General features: G+C 27.9%; 1 protein-coding gene across 2 annotated transcripts in view; it reads left to right on the top strand.

The window, feature by feature from the left end:
• Positions 1–19,194, top strand: part of LOC123299182 (RNA/RNP complex-1-interacting phosphatase) — a 125,534-nt gene that overhangs the window by 47,025 nt on the left and 59,315 nt on the right. For both annotated transcript variants that reach the window (XM_044881462.1, XM_044881461.1), the window contains exons 3-5: positions 5,742–5,773; positions 10,213–10,300; positions 18,171–18,250. In XM_044881462.1, coding sequence (XP_044737397.1) covers positions 5,742–5,773; positions 10,213–10,300; positions 18,171–18,250 — 200 coding nt within the window. The remainder of the gene's footprint in view (positions 1–5,741; positions 5,774–10,212; positions 10,301–18,170; positions 18,251–19,194) is intronic.

Raw genomic sequence — 19,194 nt, 5'->3', positions numbered from 1 at the left:
TCGTAGGTACTGTTACTCAACCCTACTAACGAATCTGGTTCTTTAACAACACATAAAATATTTCTTATGGATGATGGTGCATTATAAGGTGGTGTGGTGTGGTGTGGTGGTTGTATTTATTTGTAAAGTAATGGTAGACCACCCAAGATGTTGGCACACTGATTACACGGTAGCGTGGGACACCGATCTATGTACTTCACACTATTCTTTTTTAGTATAGATGCTCATGGAATTATCTTTATATGCGTATTAAACGTATTGGAAAATCAAAAATATGCAGTGGGATTTTTATTAATCCTCATAAAGTTATTTGGATAGACAAGATCAAGCGATTTGTCTCTAGTAAAGATCTTCAAAGTTCTAATCGATCTTAAAAATAGAAATTTATTAGCCAAGTTCTAGATCTGCTTATTTTTATTGCTTGTAAAAATATTTTGTGAGCATAGATCAAAGAAATTTTTGTAGCTGATCATAATTAAATTTTAAGGTAGTTCGACTGTTATAATCCATCAAAACAAGCTCTTATATTCGTGCACTATTTGTTTACAATACTAAGAAATTGTATCTATATATACAATGTCATCATGTGTATAATACACAAAGTTGCATATAAAACCAAAACAAATAATTGTGTTAAACTTTTCTAAATTATTAAAATTTTCTAAATTATGAAAAGAAATGCAAGCACTGACATTTAACTTTTTATACAGTGTACTTCAACAACTAACTCAATCAATTGTGAATTGTTTTTATCTGTATTTTTATTCCAAAAATTCTTGTGTCTAGAAAAGTACGTTTTTTCGGGTTTTGGGTATAAGTGTATTAGGAAATTGTCATTGTTTTAACGTTATCTATCCTGCAGTTATAAAATGAACAACATCTGTATTATTCGAAATAATAATGATCCATAAAGCTAAATACTCACTTAAGACTTTAACATTTCCAAATAAGTAGTCTGCAAGATAGTTTTTCTTATATAATTGTTTTGCATTGAAAAAGTGCACCATTGATTTTTAACGGGTTTTCTGTCTCGTATTTTAATATAATATTATCTAGATAATGTTCTGATTTTGTCAAGATAATAATTGTACAACCTATCCGCATAGTAATGCATATTTGGAAAAATATTAATTGAAAAAAACTTAATTAAAAATATGTATTTTTCTATTTGCTTATGAATGGAAAAGTTCATTGATCGTTCAGAGCAAACATATACATACAGCATCACACAATTTTTAAAAATTTTTTATTATTATTGCTCTTTGTCACTCACAATACGAGAATTTTGTAAATATTATATATCTATCTTTATCATTTAATCAATATTATTTTATCGGTGTATAGGTATATATTATTTATCTTTATTATGCATCATGTTCAATTTAAATATTAATAAGCGTTAATTATCATCACTGGCGTTGAAATATGTCATTACCAACCGAACGGAAATTAAAACACTAGACTAGGGTGTTACACCTACTGTTTGTTACACCATCGTGTTTCCACCATTCAATAGGTTGAGTTTATATATGTATGAATGTATAGAATATAAAATCTGTTCTAATATCGAGGTTATTATCTATATATAGGTATAATAATTAGGATTCCGCAATCCTAAAACACGAATCAATTTATTTATAGTTCATACTTGACTGCAGCATTAAGGTTTTTGAATTTACACTCGATTGTAAGAGAAACGCTTGTGTTATCTGAAAAATATTAGATAACAAGGAAAAATAATTTTTTATAATAGTTTTAAGACTGTATCTATCCGTATAGTGAAGTGTGTGAAAAAATTGTTCAAAAATGTTAACAGTCTTAGAAAGTAACATCCTACCAACTTTTCTTGAATTATTCCATCAGTTATCGATTAGAAACTAAAAATTATTTTAAAAATTATTCGAAATATTCAGATTACTGTTTTTGCACTAAAATATATATGTATAATATGTTACCGCGAAATTTATTGAGAAATAAATAATAAACTGAAAAAGAAGTACTCGCAGAAAAATTTGTTCTTAAGGCAGCAAGTAAATACTTTGATTTAAGACAATAGTTTTTTGCTATTCTTTAATTTTTAGGAAGTCAAATATTTATTTTTTTGAATTAAGGATTAATTGCGTAAAAATCTCATGTATAAAAATATGGAAGAGTAAAATAGTTTGTTCTCCGTATTGGTAATTTTTCAATCTATTGTTCTCAGTGCTCCCGCAATAAAAATAAGGAATTTTTAAACCTGCGAATAAGTTTACTATTTTACATTCGAGGTTATTTAAAACTTGTAAATTTCAATTTTCAAAGTATAAAAGTGAAAATTTTTAATTTTAATAATGGGGAAAGAGCCAACATTAACACTTTTTGATGTGTTAATGTAAAATTAATGTTTACAGAACCTTATACTCCTGGAAGTGTATTATTAAATGAACAATTTTATTTTGTAAATAATTAACTTGACTATATAGTAGATATCCTAATATAGTACATACTATATATTTTATTCAGACTATTATATTATTTACAATATTTATAAGGGTTTCAATTATTCATTTAAGTTCTTATAGCGATGTCAATTGTTTGTTGTAATTGGCTTCAACCGCAAATTTACTGACTACTAAAGTCGATAATTTTTACGTGATAGTTCAGATAACTAAATTATTATAATAATACTACTATCTCAAAACCTGCCTTAGAAGTTAGAATTCGTCTATAACCATCTAACGCTTTTTCACTCTCTATCCCTAACTAAAATCATTTAGTCATTCAAATTGACCGCTTCCTGCAATTCCTACGTAGCTTTTCACATTAATAAATCTGAATAAAATTTCCAAAAATTCAAATATTTTTGAAAAACAAATAAATAACTAAATATTTCAAAGTTATACTATGAATTGTGCGTTCTATGTTATTGGTATTTTATATTCTAAGCAGAAAATTGTAACATGATAATTATATTTTACACTCTTACCATTTTGTTACTCCATGTTACACAAAATTAGTCGTTGGGCACTCACCTAACTGTGTTCTGCGGTTAATTAAAGACCCCCTTCGTTTCAGAGAAAGGATTTTAATTTTCGTCTAAACTGTCAATTGATTTCCAAGTTTCCCCTCGACCGAAAACCGCATTAATTAAAACAAATTCATTTTTTATGCCTTTATTTTGATTATTTTCAAACATACCCAGGTATGGTTTTAAATAAAAGGACTTGATGTGTTAATTAAAAAACTGTATATTACATGAAAATCAATTCAGCCGTTATAAAAGTTTTGAACTCTTTTAATGGGGGTTTATCAAATTTCATAAAATTTACTAGATATTTCTCATCAACCTATTTCCATGCAACCATAATGTCCAACAGCGAAGTATGGCGGGTTACAGCTATTTTTTAATTATTTTAAAGTTGATAATATCGAGGCTCTTGGACGTACATCATTTTGTCATACTTTAAGATTTGATAGGTTCCCTGTTATACTTGATTTATATTAGTGTAATCATATTGTATGTACCTACTTACATGAAGTAAACTTGTGTGTGTGGTCTAACATAACTTTGATTACAATTGAAATATTTTAAATCTTTAGGTATATTAATTAACCATATTTGTAATAAAATTAAAATAGTAATTATCATTTTTAATATTGCCTTTGGATATTTGAGTAAACAAAAAACTTTTTTTTTAAAAATACAACGCTATTTATTTGAAGTTTAATTTGAAACTGGCATAGTAATTGAAACACAATAACTAAGAAAAATAACGTGAATCAAATTATTTTTAAGGATGTACGAGCGCCAGTGCAGGGCAGTTTTTCCTTAAAGTCGTATGAGCGCCCGGGCAATTTTGGATTTTTTTTTATGAAATGGGACTAGTTCTAAATCATTTCTGTAAATTTTAGGGGGGATTGCCAGATTATTTAAATAAATAAATGGCTTCAAAAGTGGGCCTTATGGTAAAACTGTAGGAAAATGATATTTTTACAGATGTCTCCAAAATGAGTCGGTGGAAAAAAAAACTATTTAAATTAAAGTTAAAACCTTAATAAATTAATGAAAAGAAAATAAACCTGTTGTGTCCTACTAATTAAGGATGTATAAGCACGGTAATGGGGACACAAATTTAAAAAAATGTATATTTTCAATTTTGATGGGGAATTATGTTACACAATATAAGGTGAAAAGTAAGAATAAAATTTTTCGATATCTGGGATAATTTTCAAAATATCGAAAATTTTTAGCTTTCGATATTTTGAAAAACAAGGCAAAAATCGAAAATTTTTTGTCTTATTTGATATTTCTAATCTACATTTAGGAAGTTATAATAAAATTCATCATCAAAGTTGAAAATAAGGTACAATTAATTTCACCCATAAGTCTGAAATTGTCTTGGCGCTCATACTACTTTAAATCAAATATATATCTACATTTGGAATAATTTTTCCGAAGTCAATGAATTGTTTAAATAATCGTTATCTCACTTTCTCTACGAATTAGTATACTTTGATTGAAATGATCTAAAACAAATAATAACATTTATTTGATTACTATAAATGTCTTAATTTTTTAGTATGATATATTTACATATTAATTATCTTAAAAAATTTAATTACATATTACCTACATATACGTTTGTAAATATATTTATATAATTATGAACATCCCTTCAGTTCAGTGTTCTGTAAGTCACCCAAGGGCTGATTATGATGTTATAATGAAGATGTTTGCATTCATAATATTATTATTTCAAATAAATTATATCTTTGAATATACATTGTAGACAACCTGCAATTTAAAATGTTTTCTTTATTTGTATAACAATAAATTTAAAGGTACAGATTTCATCACTTAATATTAAAGGTTAATTATTGATATCATGAAATATTTGAAACACGCATGAACTTCATAGTTCGTGGGATTAAATTAGCTTGTTATACCATGTATATGAAATATATCCAAGGTATATTAAGTTTAGTCCCAATTTTGTAACGCTTGAAAATATTGATGCTACCAACAAAATTTTGGTACAGGTTACCATAAAATCATCTAATTAGTCCGTTTTCGGTTGTCTCTCCGTTTATCCGTCTTTCTGTCAACACGATAACTCAAAAACGAAAAGAGATTTATATTAATTTGTTTTGGAAAAGTTTTTATTTTTAAGTAGGTTTTCGTTTCGTTAAAAGTTTTTTTTATTTTGTGATTTTTAGTGAATCTGAAGAACACTAACTTGTCACTAAAAATAGAATTATTAAAATCGGTTGGCGTGATATTGAGTTATTCGTCCTCTTGTCGTGCATACTTAATGCAAATTTAAGACTTTTATGGTATTCTCATGGAGGCCGTTGTCAGAACTAGACCAAAATATAATGGGACCACAAGGAAAGCACCAGCTTTCAAATAGAATCATCAAAATTGGTTCACCCAGTCAAAAGTTCTCAGGTAACACACATAAAAAGAATACAGTCGATTGGATAATCTCCTCCTTTTTTGTTTGAAGTCGGTTAAAAATATTGAATGTTTATTATGTGTTATATATTTATTATAAAGATATTTTTGTGGAAATTTTCTCTTGTTTTGTATCCAATAAAAATCGTAAAAACTAGGTTCTTGTTTTTATATTGGAAACTTGTGAAATAAGTATAATGATCGAACTTAACTTTGTCATTCGATTTTAGGTTTTATAATTTTGTAGTGAATTATAATTTTATTTTGGTACTAATTCTCTATCTAATTAAATTTTTTTTTGTTTCAGCAAATTTCTGCAAAAGTTGATTTTGGGAAGCGGTAAGTGGAAAATTTTTACAATTTTTAGTTTTGGTATATAATTAATTGATCAATATTGGTGGTAATTTTATCAAAACTTCTACCGCTTATTCAAATAAATTTTTGGGCATAAATCATTTTTGTGAGGAACACCTTTATTTATTTTTTTTCATGACTTACCTCTTTGAAATTGATTTATCGAATTAACGAGGGGAGTTATGTTTATGGAAAATTCTATTTAGAAATTCAAAAATTTTACTTTTTATTTTTTTTCTAATTTTAAAACAAAAATCATCGCGGTAAGCCTTAAAAAAGCGCATTGAAATTCTCATTTGTTTGGAAACTGTAATGTTAAACTGTGATATGAAAGATATACTTTTTTGTTAAAAGGATAAAATTTTAGCGATTGTATTTCCCAGTGAATACAAATGTGCTTACTGGAAAGCTTCAATTAATTCGGAACATATCAAATGTAATTCTACCAATAGATATTATCTTCGGTAGTTTATTCGTTCGAAACTTGCCTGTTCTTTTGTATAAAATGTATAAGTACCTACTTCATTCACTGTTCCAAGCAGAAACATGGAAGAGAAAGTAATATAAATAAATTATCTCTACAGATATCTTCTACTTTTTTTCAAATAAATTTTTCTAATATTTTTGTATATTTTAAATATATATAAGATAAATATTGTCATGAAGAATGAAGATATTATATTTCATTAAATAGAAGCTGGTAAAATGAATGAATTACAAAACACGCACGCAACAGATTCTTTGAATTTATTAACGAACCAATGTTGTATAAGTTTATATATATATTTGAGTGTCGCATAAGGTTTTACTCTTTGATGGTTACCTAATTGCGTGAAGAAAATATGTTGAAATAAATAATACTTGTATATTAAGGAGGGTCCCTCACCAGCAATAGAAAAAATAAATTAGTAGAAAATGATCCAAATTTTTAGTATGTTGTAGTTAACGATACATATTATTAAATCAAAAAAAAATTTGGGTATCTTATCGATCAATTAAGAGAGTAATTAATTAATTAAAAATACACTAAATAAGATAGCTAATATAATCATCCTCATATCATGCTATCTTATTTAGTGTATTTTTAATTAATTAATTACTCTCTTAATTGATCGATAAGATACCCAAATTTTTTTTTGATTTAATAATATGTATCGTTAACTATAACATACTAAAAATTTGGATCATTTTCTACTAATTTATCAAACTTCCTTAAGTCAAAATATAAATTCTATGAATGAGGATCAAAACAATCAAGTTAATATCAGTAAAATTGCGTCTGAAGCTAATTTGAACTATGTTCCTTATGCGCGTTCAACAATTAGAGTTTAGAAAAAAAGGTGTCCGGCCGACCAGCACTTTTTAAACTTCCCAGTACAGGAAGTTATTGTAATGGGTACGATTTTCGAAGTCCCAATTTTCAACATAAAATCTTTACGTTTCATGATCAGAGCAAGGCATTAACATTAATTTGAAAAAGAAGTATGTGTATATGCACGTTCGTTGTAATTTTTTTCCTGATCGATATCGCGCGAACGAAAAATGGTATCGACGTCGTTCGATGACGACGATGGTGTTGATCGAAGCGTATTAACGGCAATGTGATCCGAAACGTATTGGATCAATATGAAGCTTATTGACGGTAATTTGATCGTTGTATTTTTTATACTGGGAAGTTATTCGTGTGAATCCCAAAGGTAGCACCAGACCCACCCCACGGCTTGTTATAGTTTATTATCTTAAAATATTAATAGTATTCCTAATGAGGCCATGGTCTGGTTTGGTGCCCGTTGCTTATCTTGAAGGTCTACAGTTTGAAATCCATCCACGTCAATATATTTTTTAAAAACAATTAAATTTCAAATATTAAGTATTTCATATATTCTAGCGAAAAGAACATAGTTCCTACCGGGTGCTACGATACGTACCGTTCTTTTTTTAGTCTCCTGACGCATGCAAGAACTTATACAGAGTACGGTGTGTTAAGGTGAATGTAAGCAGCTGAGATATTCCGATTGTTCGGGCTAAATAATGAATTTGCGGAATAAATTAAAGTCATTAATTTTGCTTATAATGTGAACAAACTGTAAAATTAAGACGTTGAATATGTTGATCGAATTAGATTGGAAAACAAACATACTGAAGTTATTTTATTGCAAAGTTAATCCAAAATTTTAATTTTGCTTTCAATATATACGCATTTTTTATCAAATAATTGATTATACTTAAAATGCGTTTGTACCAGGGCAAGGTTTTTCATAAATTTTATTAAAATAAGAAATTTTCAAATTCAGGTAACTTGATCAACCTTAAAATAAATAAAATTTGATTGCTATGTGTAACTTTTCGCTCAACTCAAGCAAATGAAAAACTTGGGGTTTTAAAGCAATAGGATGTAGATGTAGACCTCGACAGGCAATCGATAGCTCGTTTACATTTTCCGAATTTTGTAGTTTTTTGAGCGGTTATTTCTGGGAAACTGCTCGGCACACACGAATGGCTATTTTTTACAATAAGTGATAGTTCAGAAAATTAAGCTCTTCAACTTTCAACTGGCTTAATTTTTTTTTTAAATTCAAGTGTGTGAAAACGAATGGCACGTTTCGGATAACATTAAAACTTTATTATATAAACGGCGCATGAACTTTTAGACAACTCAAGTTTTTTTCGTTATCCAAGGTTTTTTTCTTTAAGTCCTGTCCATTTGGAGCAATCTCATTCTATGCAGAGGAGTTTTGAATTGTTTTAGGATTCCGAATTCGACAAGCTATCCAGTTTCTTGTCTAGTTTTTCATCTATGTGGCATTGCTTTGTGTAAAAAATAGTATGGAATCCGACAAAGGGTTAAAATACATACATATGTATTTATTATAATGGTGTCATAAGGTATCTATGTCTCACTGTTGGCTGGTGTCTTCTTGTTAATAATAATCACTGACACACATCGATATTAACACAGCAAACCCCCATACATAGTACGGTACTGATACTGCGAGATATATTTGATGATGATAATGATGATTATAATGCATGCTGAATAACGTTATAGTTGCGTGCGTGCACACATTCAATTATCATTTGTATGCGTCTTTATAGATTACGTTAATGATTATTATATAAGAAAATCATGTTAAATCATTCATTTATCTTAAGATGATAAATTTATTTAAATGTTAAACCCTATTAAATCATGATAAATATATAAACATTTGAAGAATTAATGAATTAATTATGAATATCAAACTGAATTTGATTACAGCCTTTGGTAATATATGCAATCCATATCAAACTCACAACTTAATATAATTAAACAAAAACCTACCGTTTCATGTAAGAAAAATGGACTAGGATTCTGTTATTTGCTGTTTTAAGATTAGACTCCAAATTAAGTTCTACTTCAAGTCTCGTAAATTTATTATGGTAAAACATCTTAGCTAACCATTTTTTTACATCACAAAAATCAATAAGAACAGTTATGGTGACATATTCATTTTTCCGTAATTTCCAATAACAATTTATGATTGCAACGATTTTTTGTTTTTAGACGAGGCCGAGTAAATGTCGTCATTATCTACAAAGTATTTATCTTTTAAATAATCAGTATTTCTAATAAACTGTACGAAATAAAGAATTTGACCAAGGAAAATAGACTCCTCGTCAGTAGATTTTCATGGGATCTGGTGGAAAATGTTTGCCTGAGTATACTTAACAAAGTCACATACATGGGAACTTGTGCTTTTTCGATTTATCCCCATAGGGTGAGGCTGAAGTACTCTACTTCCAAACACTTGACATTTTTTTTTATCTAGCCTCACCGTTTTCGAAACATAAATATTTAAAAACTAAAATGCTGATTGCCGAAAATTCGTTATTGACGAAAATAAAGATTAATTTGTAGTTATGGTCAAAAATTTGGTGTGAAAACTATATGTGAATTTTTATTTTGAACAATTCTAAACACTCTTTGACTCTTGATTTTTATCTTACCTCATCGTTTTCGATATATAAGCTATTTTTGAATTTGAATTTCAAAACAAGCTATTAGCTCCGATAGATTAAAATGGCTTACCCTGTATAATCATATAAATATAAATATTCGTCAAAATTAATTTTTCAAAAATACACTGTTTTACGTCAAGTACTTTTTAAATTTTGTAAATTTTTATACGTTGCATCAAAGCATCCATCATAAATACCCATTGCTTTGTTGCAGATCAGATTATGAAGACTTGTGTTAATAGAATTCCATTTTTAATAGCATGATTTATTGCTACCTTGCTGTTGGCGAGGTGAAAATAGAATTTAATAACTTAATTAAATACAGAAAAAAAAATTATTATATTACACCAATGATTTAGTAGTATTAGTTAATAAAATTGGGAAATTAGAATATTTTTCACATTAATCTTTTTCATCTATTGCAGATTTACACCAAAACATTTGATAGAACAAGTTCCAAATTTAGGCTTGGTCATTGATTTAACAAACACGAAACGTTATTATGATCAGCGGGTGAGTTATTTATTTTTTATTAAAATTTTGTGTGTATATTTCTTTCGAGAGAAGTGAAATTTTTTCAATTGAATTTTTTATGGTATGTGAAATATTTAAAATAGAAGAGCCATGTTTGTTTTTTTACGAATCCTCCTGTGAAAAGTGATGTTGTCACATCGCACGCATGTCCCTTATTTTACATCAATCGCTTCTTTTGCTCAAAATTTTATCAAATGTTTTTTATGCGAATATTATAACGAAGTTAGAAAAAAGAGTGGTGGCTTTCTATCTAAAGAACTTCGAAGGCAAACATTTTATTCTTGTGCATCGCACATTGTGTGGGATATCCTTACGCAAGTTTTTAAACAAGAATTTTCTTAAACCCTTTTCAAAAATTTGCTTCATGTACCTTTTGATAACTTTTACCGACTACAGAGAACCCTCATTGTAGGACTATACGACGTGACAAGCACTTTTTGTGTTTGCAGCTAGTTTTTATGATTTCTTGGAAAATATTTGCATTGAATTAAAAAATTTTAAAATATTAAAAACATTTTATAAGTAATGTTGTCATTTAATTATAATAATACAATTTACCTTTTAAAGAAACTAATAATATAATTTTTATTCGTCTAGTAAAATTGACGCCATAGATTGAGTAAATTTTTCCTACATTAAATGAATTTGATTAATGAAAATAATAGATTCATTTTTTGTGTAACAGAAATCGCGGATTTTTCTATCACTTTCAATGGCAATTTCTCAATAAATATCGAAATTGTGTTACTAATACGGTAAACTAAACTAAATCTATCCACAAACTTTTATAAGTAAGTTAGTTTTATTTGCCTTAGGTACTGTTTTTGATGAGGGGGCGCTAAGACATTCAAGTGGATATAGTGTCGGATGCCTATCGACTTTTCCCGTTCGTGATTCTCTCCAAATCGATAGTTGATTTCACATTTCTTCAATGCGAGACCAGTCATTTTATTTTTTCTTATTACATTTACTAATTCTTTGCTAAAATGAAACGAATTATATTACGAGTGCTTTCAAACTTTTTCATCTGCTGTAAAGGTGCTCATCATATTATCTGAATTAAATATCTCCGGCTTTTTTCGTTTTCGTTATTTCCCATTTTGTACCGAAGATTGGAGTATATTCTATCATCGCTCTGCAGACCATGCACTTGTGTATGCCAGCCAGCCCAGTTTTTGTATGTACTTCAAAATACAATCATGGCAGGGGAAGTAATTAACTTAAACGGTTTGTTCTGTCGCCTTTTGCAGTGGGTTTGGCCAAGTACCAAGTACTGATATCGTCTCTACCTGTTTCTGTATTCTGTATCTTTCCGATCGCTCCTAATACTTTAGGTATTTAATTTTCCATTGAGTATTTGTTGAATTTTATCTTCTTATTATTAATTTTATCTTCTTCTTCTTAGATTTTTTCGAAACTGTTGATAAATGTACTTTTTGTGCATTTCTATTTTCTGTAAGTGATTCCTTGCGGAAACACCTCAAGTAGCGTAAGAGAATTGTGAAAACACGGGAAACTTAAAAATTGAATATTTTGTTGAAAATTTTCAAATATTTGTGATCAATCTTGATATTAGTAGTCAATATAAATTTAATATCTAATAATAATGTAGACTGTAAATTATATTGGAAAGTAATGTTAATAATGGTGAGTTAAACTTAATAAAATGTCATGATATATCACATAAATTTGATTTATGATTTTTTATGAATTAATAAATTATGAAAAACTCTCCTTAAATAATATTTATTCATTCTTTAATGAAATTTATTAAGTGTAATGTATACCAAACGACTTCAAATTTATAATATCTTATAATATAAAATTATTCCATAACTTCCATTCTAATAATATCTACCATTACAATTTGTTGTAAGACTAGCAATGACGTAATATCTAATGTATTTACTGCACTGATATAAGATTTCTCAAGTAACAGTTAAAAACAAAGAGTTGATCCAAAAATTTAAAATTTTGGTAAACTGAATCCAATATTCAAGCAATAATCCGTCGTTTTTGATTGAGATTTATTTCAAATTGATTTCATGGCGGGCAAGAGTACGAGCTAAAAATCTTGTTTAATGTTTCAACATTTTGCAAAACGGATGTAAATGTTATACTGTGTGAATATTTCAAAAGTATCCACCTTTAATAACTCTTGACCTGATGTGATTATTGTTTTGAGTGAAAACACGTCGATTTATATATCAAAGGGGAAGTACAAAAATGATATCTTGAGAATTTTGAGATTCATCCCTTCGCTTCTAGCCAATCCAACTTTGAAATTTCAAATAGCACCCCCTACTTTGTTATACATCATTGGTTCGATTAGTTCTCAAGATAGACTACACAGAAGATGGAAGATATTCATCCTTAATTAATCTTGACCTTATTATTTATTTTAGTGAAAACACGACAATTTAGCTATTAAAAATGGTACTAAATTTTTGGGTTCATTCCTTCAATCCCATCCACTATAACTTTGAAATTTCAAATGACACTTCCTACTTTGTGATACCTTTGAAAGAACATAAAATTGTCTCTTTAACCGTGATAAAAAAAAGAAAAATATCGTTTGGTTCTTAAAATAGACTGCCCAGAAGGTTGAATTCATACCCTCTTCAATCTTAGGTGTAGTCTATCTTAAGAACCAATCATGATTTCATTTTTTGTCATGATTAAAGAGATAATTTTATGCCCTTTTAAATGAGGTATCACAAGTAGGAAATGCCATTTGAAATTTCAAAGTTGGGATGGGTGGGGTTGAAGAAATGAAACTTAAAATTTTCCAGATACCATTTTTGAACTTTCCCGTCGATACCTAAATTGACGTGTTTTCACTCAAGACTTATCAGAGATACCAATTCTGGTACACTTTGTTGACATATTTTTATATATATATATGCCACCGTAATATTGTAATTTCCGTCATATTGAAAAATAACTAGCAAAAATTGCAAATATGACTTCCCAAAAAACCACCCCAACTCTTGCTTACTCGACTCAGACCAATTAAACGAAATTAGTTGATTTTCGTTAGTAGGTGTTGAGTTATCTCTACATTGGAGTGGTTTTTTGTAACCAGTTAACAATCTGACGGAAATTACAATATTACGTTGACATATACATATTCCAGTTGATCTGACATGTTGAAGGATAGATGTCAACAATTGGATTGTACGTATGTGTATATATTTATAATAATAATATGATGAAGTGCTCTTATTGTCAAAACTGCCATCAACAGAGAATATAATAAATAATATTTACAACCAACAACGAACGGTGTCCACACACATAACAACTATCAACAATTTAAAGTCATTCATTCAATTTCATTCATTTATTTATATATTTTTTTTAAATAATATAAAAATTTGTTATGAATAAATAATTGTTATCATTTACCTATTATTTCGAAATTATTTATAGATATTTACTTGGTTTTTATTTTTTTTAAATAGCTTAGCTTTCTCTGTTCTAATTAAGTGTGTAGGTATGTACACAAAAAAATTAATATTATGTAGAGACACGTTTTTACATTGTTGAAATACCAAAATTATTCAATTCATTCAAATTTTGATTGAGTATTTTTTAAAGTGAAAACTTCTTTTGTCACGTTGATTTTTGGGTGAACAAAAATCATGGAACTCGCGGCACCGTCACCGTCGTCGCGTGTATTTTTAATTAACTCTTCCTAAACGGATGTTCCGATTTGGATGAAATTTTATTTGTTTGTTCTAGTAGATGCGAGAATGGTTAAGATTCTCAATTCGGTCCACAACAAAATGTTTTTGAGGATTTCGCACAAAAACTTAAAACCATAAATAAATGGTGGAAACGCGAATAAATAAAATATTATATTACATCTTACTATTTCAAATATATTTATTTGCGCTCCCACCATATTTATCTAGAATTGTGAACAGTTATTTGAATAGAATTTAGGTATTATTTATTATTTATTCAGATATTGTGAATAGGTATTATTAGAGCTACATACGAGCGTAGCGAGCTCCACTGCTGAATACTCCACCCAGGCCGAATCAAAACCCCATTCCATTTTTACGATACCGTCTTATAAAGTATATTTAAAGCTATCGATTACTATACGGTCTACAACCACCATTAGAGTTTGAACTTTATTTCTTCAAATTTTAGATCAATATGCCTTGACTTTTTACTTGACTCTACGGGCGGACTGATTTAATTTTGGTTTTCCCATTTTTTAGGATGTTTTCTAACATTTGTAAATATTTTCATGACTAAACCTATTTTTAAATTTTTATTAATTTTCAGAAACTCGCAACTTTCAGTCCACTTACTTATTTCCACAGAAATCGCCCGCCATTGATCACTGAACGTTTTGATGCTTTATCTACATAATTTCATTATTTTGATTCTCACTCCATCCTTATTACTCGCGTTTGGCTTGCTTTTTAATTCCTGTACAATCTTTTACTATCTTTCTTTCTATCTTTTACTAATTCTCTTGGATCATTAAATTTTTCGTACTTTATTTCTTATTTAGGTATATTTGGCAAATCATGATGAAAAGTTAATGCTAACCATAGAGTAAAATAGTTTTTAACAGTATAGAGTAAACTATCTTTTGTTATTAAACAATTTTTATTTTTATTTTTTGAACATTTAAATAATATAGTAGATAATATTTATTGTCTATTTTGTACAATTATCATAATAAAAAATTATTTTTTACAATAGAATATATGCACTCACATAATTTAACAGCCATTTAAGACAAAAATTTGAGAAAAATATGTAAAATTCCCATAATGAGTAACAGAAAACCGCTTTTTATTATTTAAGAACAAAAATATTTCGAAAGTATAAAAAGAATAATTGAATATTGTTACTCATTATTACAGTAAAACTTTTTAATACTTCTTCTCAATTCTTACGTTTTTACAAATTTACAAAAAAGTTTCTTTTGAATCTTGTAATAGTTGTCTTGAATAGTTGGCTATCTTGGCTAAAAATAGCGGATGAATAGATTCGAACGGATTGACCTATATTACAAAGCGGTTATTATTTGAATGTTAACTTTATTCGAAGTCGTGTGTTAGGTTATGTTCAAGGAAAATTTAATAATGAATTTTTAGATTATCAGCTTCTTTACTCGTTGTGTAGGTATAGGACTCTTATTATAGAGATATATCATTAAAAATATGTCATGAAAAGAAATTATAAATAAGTGGAACTCGTTTTCCGTGCGCATTAAAAAGTTGAATTTTTTCCAACTTACACTTTCGTTTCTAGACTATTGATAAGGATATCATTTTGTATGAAATAAATGGCGAGTATCCTTTTCCTTTTCAAAAGCTACTTTACTTTTTCTAATTATTTTTTTGAAATATTAAATTTAAAATAATAAACTTATTTTTAAGATTTACAAACTGAAAAGAATAATTAATCAATTGTAACTTAAGTTTTTTTTATTATTTTTCATCTAACTAATTATGATTATGTATAGTCGACAACTGTGCAATTTTCATACAGTAATCTTTCAAATTTTCTACAATTAATAATCCTCCAAAAAAGCAAATAGGTTTAGGTCATTTTTAATGTTCGCTTTTTAGAAGCTTTAATCAAACTTGAGTTAGGTACTGTTGAAGTTTTGGTTCTGTTAACAACATCAACTTATGATTGTATCACCGATCGCATTACGAAATAATATTTTGATGAAAGTGGCGTGAAGAGTATGTAAATAGTATTATAGCGTTGGGAAACTCGACTTGAACATAAATTTTGATGTACTAAGAAGTATAAACTCATTTTTTCCTCTGCGTAATATACATAAATGTGACTGTAAATAAAAGCTTGAGGTGTTCAGGTTTCCAATGCTAAATTTAATTTCATGATAACTTTAAATCGCTTTAAAGAAATGATTTAGGACCATTCAAAACGAACTCAAACTGAAATTAGGAACAATATAAATTTCAATATAACTAATTTTTGTCTCGGAGTTTTTTAATAAAAAGTGCAAAATGGATGAAGTTAGACCTTAGCCTTTTAAATTATCTCGGCAAAATTGTAACTAATAAAGTAATTTGATTGCAGTGGATAAAAGTTTACATTTACAAAATGTGTTTCGCTTAAATTGATTCATTTGTAAAAATAGTTTAATGAGATTCAACTGTTTTCGGTTAGAAATAATAAATGAATATGAATGTAAAGATATGACGTTATTACGTGATTTCATATGAAAATGATAGTTTATGTGAATGAGACAATGATTACAAGAGATTATCATAGACCAGACACCCCACTGAGTCGCTATGTTTTATGACCCAAATTATTGTTAGTACCAAATTATTATATTTTTAGTTGTTAGTTTTTTTTGTTTGGTTACTTATTACTGCATTCAATTTGAGAGAACTTTTTTGTTGTTGTATTTTTATTAAATACGCTTAGAGGAGCACATAAGGGCGTATCAATCGGGAAAAGATCGGATTCGATTTCTTTGCTAGACGTCCTTTGTTAAAGATCAAAAGTTTGTCGGTTAAAAATCTGTCCCAATTTGTTTTGAAATCAATTTTCTTTTGACAGAAATGATACCACTTACAATTTCTTTCTTGTATGTTATTATTATAATGGGAAATATTGAAAAGCTCATAAATTATTTAAGGATTTTGGTGTACCCAAAAAATTTGATTTTCAAGCATTGTTTTGCTGTTTTACAGTTTTAGAATTAATATTTCAGAAAAGGTGAGCCAAATAACCATACGCGACTTTTTTGATGTATAATGACCCAAAAAATAGCTTTACTTGGTTAAAAAGACATTTGAAAGCTGTCAAAAATAAACCTGATTTAAAAAAAAATTGAACCAGATTTTTGTCTGGCAAACTTTTAAACGGGAATATGCTTAGAAAATGAATCCGAAATTTTTTCCCAAAGTGATGCGCCCCTATGTGCTCCTCTACTTTTGGTTGGTTAGTAAGTTACTAAGTTTCTTCCTATTAATAATAATAATAATATTCAGTAATTATTTTTTATTTCTATTTATTAATTGTGGTACGGTTAAAAACTTAAAAACTTGTTAACTAACACTTAAATAGGTGACACGATAGTGGTTCTTTTAATTTTTATACTTCACAAAAATGTTTATTGATTTTTTATAATCTGTCAATTAGTGTAGAAAATTTCAGATTTTATGGTGCATTTTTATGTCGTGGGGCTTTTTTGATAGTACTATACCTTAGAGTTTTTCTTATTTTAATGATCAAACTCAAGTAAAAGTATTAGTGATAATTTTCCCTTTTTTATTTGAATAGTTTTTATGGAATATTTTCGTGTAATTGAAATAACTTAAATGACTTCCCGAACTTCTGACCTCTATGCCAGAAATTAAGCCGATCTATTCCTCCCTTTTATTATATAAAAGGGAGTGATTTGTCAAATAAATATAAGTGACTGATGGAACTCTGTCCAAATTATGTTATTGATATTTGTGGGAAATTATTTTATTTGAAAATGTTAATAATAAACTAAAAATTAATATAATTACTAAATAAAAATTTTGTAACTTAGTCAGTTGTTAAACCCTGCATCTATATGGAATATATATCAAGGTATACTAATTTTAGACCCAAGTTTGTAACGTCCATCTACCTGCCCGTCTGTTACCACGATATGTAGGGCAAAACGTGATAAACAATTGTTAGAATACCCTAAAATATAAGCAGAATTACCTTGGATGAACTTCTGAGTCATATTGTTCCATAGACCTTTACCTTTCTATTACCTTTTGACCTTTTTCCGGCTTTATCTCTACCAGTATTAAAAAAAGAATATATTTGACCTGATAATTATTTTTAATTTTTGCAGGATATAACAGTTCATGGCGTAGAATATGTTAAAGTTGCCTGTGTGGGTCGTTTATTACCTAGTGATGCAGTCTTGAATAAGTAAGTAACTTTTTCTACTTTTCTACAACCAAAATTTATTAAACTTAAAATCTTGAAATTAACCGTAATTAATATTAACCTAAATATGTTATTAATAATTTGAAACTGTTAAGGATGTTCCAGCATGGTATTTGCAGTTTCTATGTTAAAGCAATGGTACAATTTTTTTTTCGACAGAATTTAACGAAAAATTAAATTTAAGAATTTAATAATGCTTACTATTAATTCCCAAAGTTTCAGAAATTTTGACCGTTTAAAATGGGAAATAATTATGCCAACGTCCCAATTTCGATCAATTTACGTCAAAATTAATATCTCGAAAGTGAAAATTAATTTCTAAATTTTTTTTTTAGAATTGTATTGTATAAACATTTTTTTCTACTTTTTCTTCAATATATAATAATATCATAAAAAATAGTTGGAGAGACCGGACATTTTACATGCTTTAAATGGGACATGACCCTCAAAATCGCGATCTTTGTCTTTAAATATCTCGCGATCTAAACGGTCAAAAATTATGAAATTTTAGGAATTCATAAATAAAGCTATTATAAACCCGAGAAAAAAAATTCGGCCAAATCTGTCGAAAAGTGATTTCATGCTGGTACTACCTTAATTATAAACATAAAATTATAACAAGAAATACTCGTGAGGTTTGAAAAGTATTTGAAAACTGAAAGTGCGTAATCATTAAAATAAACAATTATTGAAGTGAATTGCACTATTTAATTTGACTTTTCATAACAGTATAAAATCTCAAATGTTTTATACTATACAAGAATCGAATAAAAATGTTAAACATATTTTTTTTTTTATATTTTAAGGAACGATAGCGACTCGATATCTTCAGTTATTTCTCTTTTAATATAAAAATACTTATACTATATTTGAATTAAATTCAAAACAATATTTTATAAAATTCATTATTTATTTTGATTATTTGT

Source organism: Chrysoperla carnea, chromosome 4, assembly GCF_905475395.1.
Source record: "Chrysoperla carnea chromosome 4, inChrCarn1.1, whole genome shotgun sequence".
Lineage (NCBI taxonomy): Eukaryota > Metazoa > Arthropoda > Insecta > Neuroptera > Chrysopidae > Chrysoperla > Chrysoperla carnea.
This window is presented reverse-complemented; position numbering and strand designations above follow the sequence as displayed.